This window comes from Triturus cristatus, chromosome 2_1 (genome assembly GCF_964204655.1).
Source record: "Triturus cristatus chromosome 2_1, aTriCri1.1, whole genome shotgun sequence".
NCBI lineage: Eukaryota > Metazoa > Chordata > Amphibia > Caudata > Salamandridae > Triturus > Triturus cristatus.
The window spans coordinates 363,370,060-363,386,848 of record NC_140581.1 but is presented as its reverse complement, the minus strand read 5'-3'; the positions used below and the strand labels follow the sequence as shown (position 1 = coordinate 363,386,848).

The following is a 16,789-nucleotide window of genomic DNA, read 5'->3' as shown; positions in this document are numbered from 1 at the left end:
GTATTGTTGCCTCAATCTCCTCCACCCCTATGTCTGTTTCTAGATACTCTGAATCCTCCTGTGTTAGTCAAGGGAGGCGAATGTCTTTAAGACAACCAAGGACTCTGCTGCCCTTTTCAATCATCCCAGGGGAGTATACCTTGGTATAATAGGTGGAAAAGGCTTAGACTATGCACTCTCCCCTCTAACCAAACCCCTGGCCTCATTCTTAACCTCTAGCACCCAGTTTCGTGACTGATCCGTCTAGTCCAGCGAGGCCAGGAGTATGACCGCTTTATTTCAGTCATACAGATGGGCAGTAGCGCTATGCACTGCCAGGGAAGCATAGGTGGCTAGATTTTTATACTCTTGTTGCTTGAACGTCAGCCTATGGCGCACCCCTGGCCTTCAGAAGGCGTCCTGTTCAATGACGTCTTTCTCTAGCGCATCCATTTTTGCCCCTGTATCTCCTTTAAATCCTGAAATCAAGGATAGGGCTGTCCCCTAACCTCAGTTTTGTAAACTGTGCTCCCATTTTCTTTCAAATAGTGTTCTGTATATTTATTGAGTCGCACCCATACTCTGCGCTGTTTTAGGTAACAAGGGATTGAACTGACAAACACTCCCCTGAGTGTCCGATTCTTGATTGAGCACTGCTCACACTAGATAATAATCTAAAAGTCCCCTGGCCAGGTGTCGGACCTCTGAAAATGTTGAGCCTGTTTGTGCCAAGTGAGGATGTAGTCTATGCAGGAAAGGCTACCATGCGCACCAGAGTGTCAACCATATTGCCTATCATGAGGGGTGTGAAGTCTCCATAAGCCCACCAGGCCCATTACAACCAAGAAATCACAGAACGGACTTGGTTTGCCATTGGCTATCTAAATCGTCAATCCATTCCAGCCATCACTCACCACTATATTAAAGTCGTCACGTAGCATCAACATTCTGGCCGGTAATTGCAGGAGTAGAGAATTTACATCTGGCAAAGCAAAGGCGTTTAGTTTGGGTGGGATGTAGATTGAGAACATATTCACCAATAAGTCCTTCCAGTGTCCTACAGAGCCACATATCTTCTTAAGTAGTATACCCCAAGTAGTATACCCACCCTACTAGAGCCCAAGATGTACACTGCATGAGCTAACATTTTGTATCCCCATCTGTCTATGGCCTTGTAAGTGGTGCCCCCCAATGTGTGTTTCTTGTAATAAAAATATGTCCAGGGTGTGCCGTTTAAGATATTGTATTACTCCCCATTTTATCTTGTCCCGAAGAAAATGTACATTCTACAAGAGTACTTTCAATGATCACCCACTGGCAATGTTAAATCGTTACTACTTCTGATCTGGGGCCCCCTCCCATCTCAAACTTAAAGGAAACTTGCTGGCTCACCCATTTTGAGTTGGGTAATGTTCCACTTTCGCGTTATTCGACAGTGTTTTCAAACAACCAAAAAGAAGACCCCTGTAATGCAAGTTTCCCATAAAACACTCCCCTCCCAGAGCACCTGTGGGTAACTCGGCCAACACAGTCAGCTAGTACCCCTCTCCCCTTTTACTATTCACTAATCTTTGCTGAGTAGCAGATCATATGGAGGGAGATATCAGGCCTCAGAGCTCGGCCACAGCTCCTTGGTTATTGTTTCTCCGGTGGCGGCCATAGTATCAGTCTCTCTGTATTTTTAATGATCAGTTTCAGTCTATTCCCCTCTGGCCTCCATATCTTGCGGTTCTTCTACTTCCTCCAGTGCTGTGGAATTAAGATTTTGACAGCAATATACTAGATTGGTTCTGGCTCCACCCAATCGAACACAGAACTGGATACAAACTGTCCTTCAGAAAATGTGCCTTATGTTCTCTTAGGTCCAAGACTATGTTAAAGTTCCTATCAGAACTAGAACTAAACCCAGGACACGTGGGAAGCTCTATTGTGGTGTCCTGCCTGTTGATGTGCTGGTAGACTGTCCAAAACAGCAGAGGAGGTGCAGGTTTGAAAGACAAGCACACAGTCAACATGACAGACACTTGCACGGTTCACAAAGCAAAAGTGAGGCTGTCTAAGAGCAATTAATATCTGGAACATCATTAGCATCACTGGATGTTTGAAGGTGTGCCAGGATAGTCTTACAACTGCACCGTTTGAGAAACCTGCACTTCTTTTTGAATTGCAAACTTTTTTGGTAGTCTATATTGTAATTTTCCCAAGGGCTCTTCCTTTTAAACTCTAGTTTACTTTGATGTGCCCAGTTGGCTAACAATGGGTTGCCCAAATTCCAGAAGCATTTGAACCTCTCTCTACGACCTACAACTCTGAAGATAACAAAGTATAATGGGTACTAAGACCCAAACTTCAAACCAGTATTTCTTCAGGTGCTGGTGGGCAATCAGTGATTGACCTGAGTCCCACGAGTGCTCTCAGTTCCCTAGGTGACCCTGCCCAAGAAGTCTATTTGTTTATGAGATACAGGTTCCTGGAGATTGGCAACTATGGGAATCCACTGTTTTGTTAATAAAATTCCCTTTTGAACACCACTGTATGACAAGTTGGATCTGTATCTGGTCTCATTACCTCATTCACTGGCCATCACATCCCACCCAAGAACATTAGTAAAATGGACGATGGTCAGTCAGTGTTTGGGCTAATTCACCATTGCAAACTACAGATCTTCCCCTCTGTGGAATATTAATGCCAGTTTACCTTCAGTTGACAAACGCCCTCAGCTCCTCCTGCCCCTCAATGCATCCAGGCCCACAAAGAAACTGGTAAAAATGGTGGTCATAATTTTTTTCTGCCCAGCACCTAGATTTAAGGAGCCCAGTGCGAAATTAACTCAAAAACTCACAAAGACTGCAGGGAACATAAGATCTCTGGACTCAGGGAAAATGTTATTGTGGCTACAGTGCCCAACTACACAAGCGCTTACAAGGCAGTCTGGACATTGTAATCGGCTCTGGAAAGAGATGGAATCCTTTTTTGTGTACTTCAAAATATCACCTTAGAACAGTTATAATTAAGATGTATTCTTGAATATAGTTATTTCCCCTCAGTGTTGTCTTAAACAACATCAAACGACCAAAAAGTAGGAAGATAAGATATACATTTTTACAACTGGTGTCCGTATTGGCCAGATGTAGAGTCACTAACGCGTGGATGGGACAAAGAGCGCCTAATATAGCACACTGGCATAAAGATGTATTGCAGTGGTCTCTGGTGGAGAAGACCCATGTGAAACTCAGAGTGATGACCTATCGGACTAGAGAGACTTGTGTGACAAACTGCTAGAGCCGGAATCAAATATAGCCAAGATGGATAGCGACAGCACCAATGACAGCGGGGGAGGAGGGGTTGGTTGCACTGGCAAGGGGTTCTGTCTCAGTTGAACCAAGGTGATAGTATGTAGCATTCATGCAGTGTGAGCATGGCTTGTGGGATACTGGCATCCCAGTGTACTCTGAAATGTATGTTGTAAAGCTAGAATTGAACTATGTGCACTTCGCCTTCCCCCATATGCATCACTGCTTGCTGATTTTTATTATGTATTCTACAAAACTGAAAGAAGGTTAAATATTTTTTAGATGTTTTAAATCAAGACATACATTTTTACTAGTCAGTGACTTCTGAAACCTTGTTACATTTATCATTTTTTAATGGAGATTTAAACACTCAAGCTGTAAATTAACCAAGCTTTGAATGTTGACCTTCTGTATACAAATGAATATATATTTTCCAACAAATTACTAGCGCACAAATAGTCAAGGCATTTTAAGAGCGTTAACAGATAGTTTTGCTTTTCAATCAAGTGCAGTCATGCTGCTGTACCAAGCAACAGCCTTGATTAATCCAGCACTTAGATTACACAAAAATGCATTACATGCTGCCCTGGATTTGATTTTCCACAAAAGTACAGAATTCTATCTGTTATAGGACCAAAAGTTGTACTTGAACCCTGGCTGAGGACATACAGAGACCTGCAGTTTAACTGCGATTGATCTTTAAATTAATGCACCTGTTCTTTATCTATTTCAATTGTTTTTCACCCACCTATCTGAAGATCTGCAAGTATCAGCCAGCTAAAGTTTAACGAATTGGCAACCTGACTTGCTCAGTGCTTCTAAAAATAAATTAGTGAAGCAGAGGACACAGACACTTGGCCTTTCAAGTAGCTCCCCTCTTGACAAATTGGCTTGTATGGGTATTTATATAGCTCAACTCTAGCCCACAACAAAAGAGAGCAAAGCAAACAGATGAAAAAGATCTACCGTGATTTCTTTAAAGATTATTCAGCTTTGAGCGCAAAGAGAATTTAGTTGGAAGTACCCTCTATAGAAGTGACAATAATAAGTCAAGCCTGCAACTATGTGTCTAATAGCAATGTATAGTGTGCTTTACTTCTAAATCTGTTTCAGCAACATATGCAACACTTCACAATCTACACTGATTAGTAAAGCACTACACTGGGCACCACTCTATAGCTACAAGACGTGCACTCAATTTGGATGTGACCACTCTCTACTTCATGCCAAAAATGTCAGCTATTTTCAAGAGCCTAAAACAATAAACGGATTGTGCACCATCTACACCGAATGATAAGATGTCACAGTTACAAACTACACACATACATTAATGATATGTCCCCACCACACCTGCATCAGAGAAGTGTATCACCTCAATCTACTGGTGCACCGGTCTTTGTTGACATCTCACTCTCATCAGCATCTCTGTGCAGGCTTTAGCTTTTCTTAAAGATAAGTCAAGTAACATGCTAAAATAAATTCACCTGCTCAAACTGGAAACATCCTCAAAAACCCAAATTACCAAATTGTCTATAGGAACTTTTAAAAATGATCTGTAATTCAGCACAACAAAAAGTGACCTACTAGAGTGAGTCTCAAGATCGAGCCAAAGGATGAGCATTGGGAGTGTAAGAATTGCTAAATCATAAAATGAAAAAAAGATGTCAAATGGAAACATGGAACTACATTTTTTCATGCTCCAACTCCTTTCAAAAACTGGACTTTAATTTTGCCATTTTAATTATATAATCAATTAAACAACAAGAACATACCTTGGCAGATTTTCCAGTTCGAGGCTTTAGGGCTATTAAATCATCATCTTCAGGTAAGGCAACCTGATTAAACAAAATACAGGTACAAGTGAACACATGGGTCTTCCACAAATGTAAATAAAAAAACAATTACTTTAAAAAAAAAAATGAGTTATTTAAAACCATTCCTTATTTCAAAACACTTTCTTTACTCAACAAAAAGAACAGAAAATACGTTTTTGTAACAAAAGTCGTATACAAGCAGGGCTACTGGCATTATATGGCATGGAAGAACCAAATTATTCAACAGGGTTTACTAAATTATGTATTAAGAAAAGGCAAATGTGCCGCGCAATGTGACACATTCTGTGATAGAATTACTGCATAATGTTTACTTTTTTCACACTAACACTGTCTGAACAAAGGTTTCCGCTAATTAGTACCAGTATCACAGCTAAACATAGTAATAGGCAACTGGAAAACGGCCAGTTAACATTTGGATAAGGCCTTCCATTGGGCGACAACACACGTCACAGCAATTTTAGTAACTTGTGATCTGTATGAGCTATAAAAAAAATTGTTAAAATCTGCAGATTATGCAGTAGATAATGGAATATGTGGAAATTGCAGCAAAGCCATAATGATGCAATTCTGCTGCTGCAGCAATTTTTGCATAATTCCACTGGTCTATCTACAAGGCTTGGGAAAACTGTTAGAACATGGTATAACTTTAACAGCTGCAACTTTAATTGAAGTGCTCTGCATTTTTATTGAGCTGTTAATTAGCACAGTAAGACTCTGCTGATAGAGCATCATCCAAAGGCGAAGCTAAACTTCATTGATGGCACCCCCTTTACCTAGGATATGAAAAGACAGGTGGTAGCAGCAGCCATTCTAGGAGTACTACAGTGTTGAATTATGAGACCACACAACTCTTGCATTTTTGAAATTTAACTAGGTGAAAAACAAACAAACATTAGCAGAGCCAAAAGGTCTCAGTTTTGGAACAGATTGGCTTTCCCAATCGTCTTCAGCATAGCTAAGGAAAAAAACACAAACACAAACATATGTCACGACTACCTGGCCATTTTGCACACCTACAAAATGACAGATGCGTTTTCCTTTAACTACAGATCGGAGTTGGATTGATATATTAAAAAAAAGAAATGTATTAACTTTTCTTAATGTAGGCAGAGTGGAAGTAATAAAGGGGAGGTGAAAGCAACACTGAGTGAGTGGGTGGGGAAAGCAACATGTAGGGCACAGTGTGAAGAAAAGCAATTGGGTGAGAGGAAGAGCAACGTGAGGCTAGGAGAGAAAAACAGGAAAGAGAGCAACAGGGATTTGGGAGGGAGTAGCAGGACATGGTTGAGAAAGCACTGCGGGCAGAGGCAGTTCCTCTGTGGGAGCGGAGGAGCAGCAACCCCCACAGTGCTACACAGAAAGCCATAAAAATAAAATGGTAATAAAATGAATTTATTACCATTTTAATTTTTGCTCTCTGCCAGCAAATTGAATGTGAGGGCAGGACAGGGCCAGTGCGTCACTGCTGCCAATGATTGGCAACAGTGAGGAGTGGCCACTTAAGTTTGCATTGCGCAGGTTGGTTTGGCCGGCTACCTTGCTTCAGCCAAACCAATATGCACCATTCAACCCCCTTCAACCCGACTGATTTGGACAGTTGTGTTGGAGAGCAGTCACAGAACTACAGTGCCTTTAGGACCACAGAGCATGCCCGCTCAAACTAATTAAGACGCTTCTCTCATGCTGCTTAACAGCATGAGAACAACGCCTTGATTGGATGAGAGAGGTGGCTGTTGGCTTTGCGCTCTGAGGACGTGCTGCAGAACATCGAGCGGCAGCGTAAGGTAAGTGATTTTTTTAATGGGAATATTTATATTATTGTGTATATTATATGTACTTTATGTGTTTTGCGGCCCTCTGATGTGATTTACCACCAACCGCCACTGACTGTGGGGTGGAAGCACACAACGATAAGATCATAAAGGGAAGTAGGGTAGCAGCACAAGAGTGAGAGCGCAGAGAGAAGAAACACACTAGGCAGCTGGAAAACAGATACACAATCATTGAGTGCTTTAGACAAATGAAAAATGTAGGTCTCTAAAAGCGAGCAGAGGAAGGAGAGAAGCCAGCCATTCAAAGAGATGGCAAAGGGCTATGCTTCATGAGAGGGACATGCACAAGATGGACCAGGCAAGCCACTGAATAAAAAGCAAAGCACATAAGATTAAAGGTTAAGTGAACCAATTGTAAGTAATGGGCAGTCTGCAAGCCCCTCTTTGTTCTAGCTAACCCTATATTATATATTTTTTAATTAAACAGCTTGCACTGTCTGGTAGGCTCAACCTAAAAGCTTTATTTCAAATAATTTGTATATGCTCTCTAGCTACAAAACTACTCATCACACTAATATACACATTCAAAACGAACAGCATTTCGCAATGCTTACCTCGTGTGTACAGCCTTCTACTGTTTCCACAGCTTGCACTTTTATTCTTGGCATCAGATCTGTCAGGCTGCAGGAATAAACACATCATTTGAATAATTAGACATCCCGTGCACACTTGTAGAAATCGCTGCTACTTGCCTAGTTACTATGCCGTTGTCCTTAAAATCTTTTGAGATAGCATCTTTTCACTCTAAACTGGAAATCACTGTACAAAACCCTGGACATTATATTACAGGATTCGTTACTTAGAAAGCTAAATCTTGATATAGAGTACTGTATTCATATCAACTTAAACAGAACACTTGTCAGGACAAATAAGAAAAAATATACACAGATGAAAAAACAATCAAAATATTTTTTTATATAACAAATACATTCTTGTTGCCCACACTTAATAATCAGTGACCTAATGGGGCAATAATCCACATCTTTGAAAAACCTGCTCGGACAATTAGAACATCTTAACCTTTGGAATACCGGATACAAGATAAAAATAATGCTTCATGTTGGCAGTGTGTGCAAAGCACGCATACAATGTGGCTCAACGTTATTATGGAAACAAATGGTCAAATACCATACATCGTCATATTGGACTTCTAGTAAAGCTAGCTGCAGTAAACCTTAGCAAACAGCATCCAATTAAAAAAAATCCATTAAGGCTCTACAAAAATTACAACTAATTGCTTTTGTCAATAATATGAAAATTCATCCATACTTTACGTCTTCTGAGGATGCATCCAGTTTCTGTTTTTTCCCAAAAATGACATCTTCACTGTCCAGTTCAACATCTCGCTTGTTTTTGACAGATGTGCCAATAGGAGCTGGCTGGGGTCTTCCATCAGGTCGTTTTCTGTACATGACGGATAAAAAGTGGCATCTATAAACAACTGAGTGTGTCAGACAGCACATTCATAGAAACAAAAATACTTTAAATCAAGACTGTTTGTCATATTTGCTCTCCTTCTCCAATAAGAGTTTCAAACTACCTAGCTTTTTATGTCTACATAATGCCTTCTCTGAGTGTTCTCATTTCTAGAACAAGGGAGCTCAATAGCAACAGTGCCCAAAATTCTATCACTCAATCCAGTGCCAAAGAAACAAGGCAACTCCATCTTCATAAAAAAAATAAAACGAAATCCCAGAAGTACAGCAACCACACAAAACCATCTACAGATTCTACAGCCCCAAAACCCAAGGCAATTATGGCACCTGCTTTAAAAACCAATTTTGTTTTACTTGTAATCTGTAGCATAAATCACTACTGCACAACACGCAGACAAAACCATGTAAGATCAAATCAATACATTCGTTTTTTTGGAGATCAAGTAATGTAGCACATTCTACTGCCCAAATCAATGCCACATCAGCCTAGACACTGATCCTTTTTTTGTCTTTTAAAATTCATGTTAGGAGTACGGGTTTCAGCCTGTGAATAACTGTGCCTGAACCTTGCACAAACAGAAATGTACCCCTGTTAAAAATAAATCTTAAAATTCCACTCATGTCATTTAAATCAATCAAATGACAGAAAGTACACTTTTGCACGGCGCATTGGTTTACCAGGCTGGGAGATCTTTCCTTGGAAGTCATGGGGCACTCTGTGGTTACTAGAGTGTATCTTTTGTGGATACGGTTTAGAACTGATGTCCCAGGGCCAGAAAACGAATTCACTCCAATTACATAAACAAATTACTCCTTTTGAGTGTGGGTGGGCAGTAAAGTCTAAATTCAGAAGGTGGAGGCTAGTTAGAGGTGCAGGTTGACACCAAAAACAATACCAATATGGAGCAAGTGCCTCATCTTTGAAATTGGAAATGACTCAGTGGAGGAATAGTAAAGATCAAGACAGAGAAAGCTCATAGCTTATATGCCCTATATTTCTCTGCACTGATCCCAGGGCCACTGTCATCCTATGGGGCTTTGTTTCTTCACAGCACTATAGTCTTTAGCAAAAGGCTTTCTTCAGCAATCGAGGGAGGGTATGTGGTCATGTGACAGGTGCAGGACCTTTGGGTACAACTACAGCGCAAGGTGAGGCTTGGATACAAGACAAGATTTCAGTATAACACTGGATAAATCAGAGGGCTAAAGCATCAATGGATAAGCTTCCAACATGGAAGGCAAAAATAAAGGCTGTTACCCCAAAAGTGATGAAGCAAAATAAATAAAATCAGTCAGCAAATAGCAGTGGCATCACTCAGTGAAGTCAACTGAGCTTTCTGGATGATCCAGGATAAAGTCAGCAGTGAACCAGAATCTGGCCACTGAGATCTGGTAATGGACTCAGTCCCAAAAGTTACTGGTTTCTGTGAATGGATGTTGATACCCAGATATATTGCTTCCCTAACCACCCTAGAGTCACTATCCATTACTTGCCTCGTACATAAAATTTGAGTTTTAGCTGTATTTAGCTTATATCCTGATGCAGCTCCAAATTTCTGCGCTAAAAGTTGAATTTCAGGTACTGCAAGACAAGAGTTGGAGGTAAAAATCACGATATTGTCACGTATGCCATTACACAAAACTGCTCTTGTCGTACATTAAAGGGAATAATCTTTTTACTCCGTTCTAACATATTAATAAAAGGGTTAATGTACAACGCAATTCTGTGAATGGATGAATGTAGTATAAGCCAGTAGAAACTGCTTAGTCCCAATAGCTCCTTAAACCTTTAGGTGTGTGTGTGTGTCTTGGATACATACTAGTGGTGGTCAAGATTTCAAAGTGGTGGTAGCACCCATGTGACTGGGCGCATCCACCGGAGTCGGCGCATCCACCGGAGTCACTGCTGGCACCAGTCCAAACTGTGACCTGATTATACTGGACCATAACTCAGATCAATACCTCTGGTACCATACAGGCAAGAAGGATGGTTTAAACTGTTCTGGCGCCACAGAGGACTTCTCCAACCAAAAGAACTAGGCCCCACTCCAGAGTTTTGAAATCATTCCACCTTTGAGGGTGGGGGATACAGGCACTTCATGGCATTGTGTAGACTCACCCTTATAAGGAAGACAGTGATGCAGCTCCAGGAGCCTGCTGTATGTTTTTTTGTTGCTTCTCCTGTCCAGGTGTACTGACAAGATTTCATGTTTCCTATTTGACCTCAAAGGCATCAAAGTCCTTCCACATGGCTTTTTCAAGCAGCAAGCGACAAACAGATCTTTCTTATTTCAGGTCCGCTTCCATTACCAAACACAGTCCAGCTTCTCATACAAAAACTTTGCAGAGTTTCCAGACCATGGGACAGTCTTGGGAGAGCAGCAATCTAGCAGTGGTTTTACTCCTGAAAGGTGGCTCTTTACTCAGGATCTTTTCACAGTCTGTGTTGAGGGCTCGTGTGACCATGTAGTGTCAAAACGATTAGAGAAATAAAATGGTCTATAGCTCCCCACTGGACTTTTATTTACAAGAACTAGAAATCTGTGGCAAGATTAAAAGCACAAAGACAGTTGTGCCAGCGGTGTTCTTTGATCCCACTCATAGGGTTGAGTTGTTTTGAGCTCTATTGCCTCATATGGTCAAGCAGGGTTTCTTTAAGAACTTTTGGTTGACCCCTACTATATACGATCAATGCCTAAACCTACAGTGATGCAATTATTCTGATGCGTATCATACATGTGTCATACCAGATAATGCCTACCTGCTTTTGGTGACTAACGTTTCCCAGGCAAAATACCGGTCAGGGAATAAAAACATAATCGCACCTACATATTACTTTAAGTGCAAACTTATTATTGGTATGAAGAGTGTCGTCTCTTTCATATGAGGCAGATTCTACTCATTACAACATCATCGAGCACACAGATGTGAGCAGGCACATGCCTTTTACTCATAATCCTTGCTAAGCAAATAAACAGTTTGATGTGTCACCAACAAGGCAGTCTTACCGTTTATTTGAAGCCTATCTGTGCCCTCCACCCCCCACAAGATACGCCCCCATGGACAGTAGGTGACCCTTTAATAAAAAATAAACAAGCATTGGCATAGCCAATAGGTCTCGTCTTTGGGACCTTCTAAGTGTTTTGCCATGCAACGGTTGAAGTTGTTGCACCAAGGATATTGTGCTGCATAGCTAAATACTTATAAGGTCCCAAAAGCGAGACCTATTGGCTATGCCAATGCTTGTTACAAACATTTTTTGGGGGGCGGGGGGGGGGGGGAAGGGGGGTTCAAAACATGCATTACGATCACAGCCAAGCTTATTGTGCACAATATCCCATTGGGAGCTAGCAACAAATGATAATCACTTTCAGTACCCCCACCCTAATAGAACAATCCCAACAACCCCCCTTTGAGACTGTACTAAGTCATGTGTGAATCTTAGCATGTCCTGCAGAATTTTTTTTTTCCATAATACCGGTTAGAAGAAAAATACAAAAAATGCAAATTTGCTAAGCCCAGGCATTGCCCGACATGTGTTTTCTTTAAGAATGCAGAAAAGAGCATCTGATGGAGTCTCTCACTAGCTGTGCTAAGAGAGAAGATGACATGATGTACAACACCAATAACACCAGATTTCAAGACCGGTATCTGAAGATTTTTTAACTATAAGACAGTTCATGCTTCATTTACCTTGCTACTGCCTGGAATTTCTTCATGCAGGACGAACCTTACAGAAGCCAATGTCATTAAAATGTGGGATTTCCACTAGTAAAGACGCTTGGAACTTCCCGATGAACTTTGCTTACTTTACCACGTTTATAGGTTTAATTATCACTTCCATCAAACAAAGAGTGCAGGTCACAGGTACATCTTTACCATGGCTGTCCCCGCTTGAGTGTCACATATTTCTTTTATGGTTTTACGTGTCTTTAAATTGCTCTTGCTTGCGCCATGTGAAACTCAGAGCACTTTATTACATATACTCTCCAGCTCCGTTTAGGGATTTATAAAATTAAACAAATATATGTTCTCATTCTGCCTTGGCTGCTCATTTTCCGCTAAAATCATAATTTACCAAGGCACTAAGTGGCCCATGCACTGAGAAAGTTTGTAATTTTACGATCCTTTTTCGTTTATGTACCAACTTTAATTAATTGACACATTTAAATAAAGACTGAGACAACAACAACATCTGCCGATTGGCTGCCCTGTAACAAAGCACACATTGTTCGAGTCTTCCACATCCTCTTGAACATGGTCTATGGGATGCAAACCGCAGAAAGACAGTGGTAACAGTTTGCACCAGGAGCCAGTAAGTACCAGGAGGGTTCAGAGCGCAGCATGACAGCCTACTCGCAATTCGAAGATCTTCGAGATTATGGCACTGCAAATGGATTAGGAACCCACACAGCCTAATATTCACATCTTCTAGTAACTCTGTCACTAATCTGTACGGTGGAAGAGCGTGGTTGGAGTTTCCTGTTTGAAGAAATTTGTAACTGGAAGATGTGATAAACGGAGGAGGGCGGGCGGGCCAAAGAGTCCTTTAGTGCTAGATATCCGCACACTGTACTTCTAATGAACTAACAAGATGTAAAACTATCAATGAAACGGAGCCGAAAAAAATACGTTATATATGTTTTATTATAATGATGGGAACGCTACTGAGGACAAGAGTGGCAGGGGGCCAATAGCGGCTGAGATAGACCGGATTTAACATTCCAAAGCGTGTCTTTATCCCGGTTAAATTTAGAACAACTCCCTACTGCTTATGGCTGGACCGGACATTATAGGCTCTCTGATCTGCGTCTCAGGCCTGTAACACGAGTTTAGGATTGAAGTTCCATTTCTTTTAGGAAGTGCATCGCAATCGTGATCACTTTCGTGCAGCCGTGAAAGTGACACGGCCACGCAGCCGCGAAAGTGATCGCGATACACTTAATGACTCGTGGCGGAGGACAGACAGATAGCGGCTGCACGCGCGCGTAACCGCTAGCTTGGGGCCACCAAAAGCCTGTGGTAGCACTTTCAAAACCGGCTTACTAAATTGCTCGCAGGGCAGCGTATGCGCTGGCTCAGGCGAGACCTAAAAAGAGGGGGGGGGTGGAAAAAATAATTGCATGTGCCTAGTAATTTCCATAATGTTGGTGTGACACAAGGTTGTGTCCTTGTGTCGGTTTTATTTAATCTTTTCACCAACGATGTCTATAAGAGCCTTTTAACTTTGAATTTGCGTTTTCCACACATCGGAGGGTTGGAAACATAAAATACTGATTCTGTTATTTGCCAGTGATGATGTCCTTCTGTCCTGCACAGGGTTACCAATGCACAAGCTGCTTGAAGGATTTAACAATTACTGTATTATAAAAAAAACTTTAGATTAAATATGTTAAAAACTAAATCCTTGATCTGAAATCCGCAGCTAAACTGTCACACATTCACCATTTACAGCAAGCCCATAGGCCAGTAGTTCACAGACTGTGTGCCGCAGCAGCCCATTGCGCAGCCAAAACTAGCCAGGGGCGATGAGGTCACATTTGCTGAGCAGAGTCAATTCTGAATTACACCGACCTCTGGAGTGCAGACTGGGTGCACTGCATCTGGTACTCGTCAGGTGGTGGACCTGCTGCCTCTTAGCGACACACTGGTGAGCAGGTGTTAAAGCTGGCAATCTTACAGTATTTCTGGATAATGTGCTTTAGTAGGAGTTACCTCTATCACATCCACCAATACCATCCCTTGTCATTAGGAGATCAACCACCCGCTGTTCAACCTGTTCAAGTACAAGTCATTGCCCATTTTAACTCAGTGTCATACATAGAATGAGCGCGAACCATCCACTGCTGAGGCAGCTGAGGTTAGGGCTTTCCTTACCCCCATGCTCCATTAGTACCATTTGTTAATCAACAACCTCTATCAGGCAGCCACATGGCCAGCATCCGTTGCCCAGGAAAGGCGAAACCCATAGAGTGCCCAATTTCACAGTTATTCTTAACAATATATACCATGCCTGGTAGTTTCTTCCTGTTCTTCAGACTTTATTTAATTCATTGGATCCAACTTGTTTAATGTTGGTCTTTATATTAAGAGAAATAATTGAACTAGTTATTGGTTATATTGGATTAATTTCATAAATCTTCCCAAAATGAAGCAGAATGAGAGAGATAATTAATGAACTCTATTGCTAAAGCAAGCAAAAGCAATATACACGTGAACGAGAGATGCTGAAAAAATGGTCATGGGTTGGTGCTTAGTGAGAAGAGATACACTATTTACAACAGTAAACGAAAAGCCAGTGTATCTTCTAGATGCATTCTCAATCCTAGGATTAGGCAGGCCTTCGCATCCATGGTCAGGCCTGCCCAGGTAAAACTGCTCTAGTTATCTCTCTGCAGATTCATGCCAAAATGCCTAAAGGTGTGACCATGCACCACGATTGCAGCCACACAAACTGGAGCCATCAGTGTTAGCTCACACGCCAACTTAAACAAAAGTGACGGGCCAATCCACTAGCAAACCCCTCAGTAATGGAAGACCCCACCCGCAGGAAACGCGGCACATTTAACAAGTGATGAACCTCGCAGAATTATATTTGTCCCATCTGAGAAGGAGTACTTGTGTGGGTGGAGCACCTTTACTCCAAGTTTCTTGCATTATTTTAATACTCCAAAGGGAGTGCTGTTTATCCTCTGTCTCGACTCCTTTCTGCAGGGTGGGATCGTCAACTGCTTTATCAACACCATGATCACCTCAGTAGAAATGCGGTTTGACCTTTGCAGCTATCACAGCAGGTTGATCGCCAGTTCGTACAACATTGCTTCATGTTTTTGACTTTCAGCAGCTACTTTGGGAGTAACAGACACACACCTCAGTAGTTAGGTTGGGAGACCATGATCATGGGAAAGGACTCTGTAGTGTTTGCACTACCCATTTCATGACTAGCCAAAATGAGGTATACTTCTGCCAAAAGAAGTCCGCACCTGTCCTTTCCAACTATAGGTTTCTCTTCATGTTTGCTATGTATGAAGATTTATACAGCGCACAACTACTCCCATGAGTGTCCCGGAGCTAAAGACCAGAAGGAACCTACGGATTAAATTTATATAGATTGTGTGAAAAGCCAAGTTTAAAATTTATTTTTAAAGACAGGGAGGTCCAATATTAAGTCCAACTCCCGACGGCGATTGTTCCAGTTAACCGGTCCTAGAGAAGAAAATAATTTGCCACCATTTCTGCGCTGGCAAATACCAGGGACTTTAGCCAAGTGTTCCCAAGAGAAACGCAAGGTGCGGACAGGAATATAGTCATGGATACTCTCTCTCTCAAACAGCCAGCGCTTAAACTGTGCAGGCCTTTAAGCATTAAGACCATGGACTTGAATTGTATCCTCTTTCTTATTGGGAACCAGTGAAGAGCCTCCAAATGAGTGGTCATGTGCGATCGGAGGTTGGGGGGGTGGGGGGGGAGGGGCTTTGGAGAGTGAGTAGCAACCGAGTAGCAGAGTTCTGAACCACCTGAAGTCTGCACAGATGGCACTCCGGGAGGCCAAGATAAAGAGCATTACCATAGTCCAATCTCTAGGTTATTAGCCCTTGGTTGACAGTTTTCCTAGCCGACTGACAGAAGGGGCAGAAATATTTTCAGCATCCAAGGCGTTTTAAAGCTGGAGCCTGAACCTGTGGCTGAAAGGAAAAAAATCCTAGTCAAATATAATGTCTAGGTTCCTAACCGTATTCGGTCGGGCCCGGAAGCGGGGCTTCCTTTGGCCAGCAAGATCTCCACAGGTTAGGGGAGGAAGCACCGAAGAAGATGATTTTTGTCTTATCCGGGTTTCAATTTAGTTGGTTCATAGCCAACCACTGAACTACCTTGGAGAGGCAGTTAGCAATACCCTCTATATCTAGCTCCTCTCATTTTCCACAGGAGAAGAGAAGTTTGGTGTCATCTGCATAAGAGATTATTTTCACGACCAGCGAATGCAAGTGCCACCAGTGGTGTAAGATAGACATTAAACAGGGTAGGGCTCAACGCTGAAACCTAGAGAACACCAACTGTCAGTGTGCGAGCTTTGGGACGAAAAAGGAAGCAGCTAGATTTCTTGGCTTCTGTTGTCCAGAAAAGAGGAAAGCCAGTTCAGGGCAGTGTTCCTACTCCCTATTGCCTGAACTGAAGGCGTTCAAGCAGCCTTTGATGAGGAACGTTATCAAAGGACGCTGTTAGATCCAGTATAATTAGGATTGTCTTACCTCCCATGTCCAGGGTGCCGCTAGTATATTTCACTACTTCTAAGAGTGCTGTTTCCGTGCAGACATGTGGCCTGAAGCCTGATTAACTAGGGTGTAGAAGCTTTTTCTCCTCCAAAAATTAAGACAGTTGTCCATTAACTGATTTTTACAATATTTTGGAAAAAG

The 16,789-nt window shown here is 41.9% G+C and overlaps 1 protein-coding gene across 1 annotated transcript in view; it reads right to left on the bottom strand.

Annotated features, from left to right (window-relative positions):
* MTREX (Mtr4 exosome RNA helicase) overlaps window positions 1–16,789 on the bottom strand; it is a 780,177-nt gene that overhangs the window by 727,490 nt on the left and 35,898 nt on the right. Inside the window, exons 2-4 of the mRNA XM_085631304.1 lie at window positions 8,209–8,343; window positions 7,494–7,560; window positions 5,045–5,107 (exon numbers count right to left, since the gene is read on the bottom strand). Of these exons, the coding sequence (XP_085487430.1) occupies window positions 5,045–5,107; window positions 7,494–7,560; window positions 8,209–8,343 (265 nt within the window). The remainder of the gene's footprint in view (window positions 1–5,044; window positions 5,108–7,493; window positions 7,561–8,208; window positions 8,344–16,789) is intronic.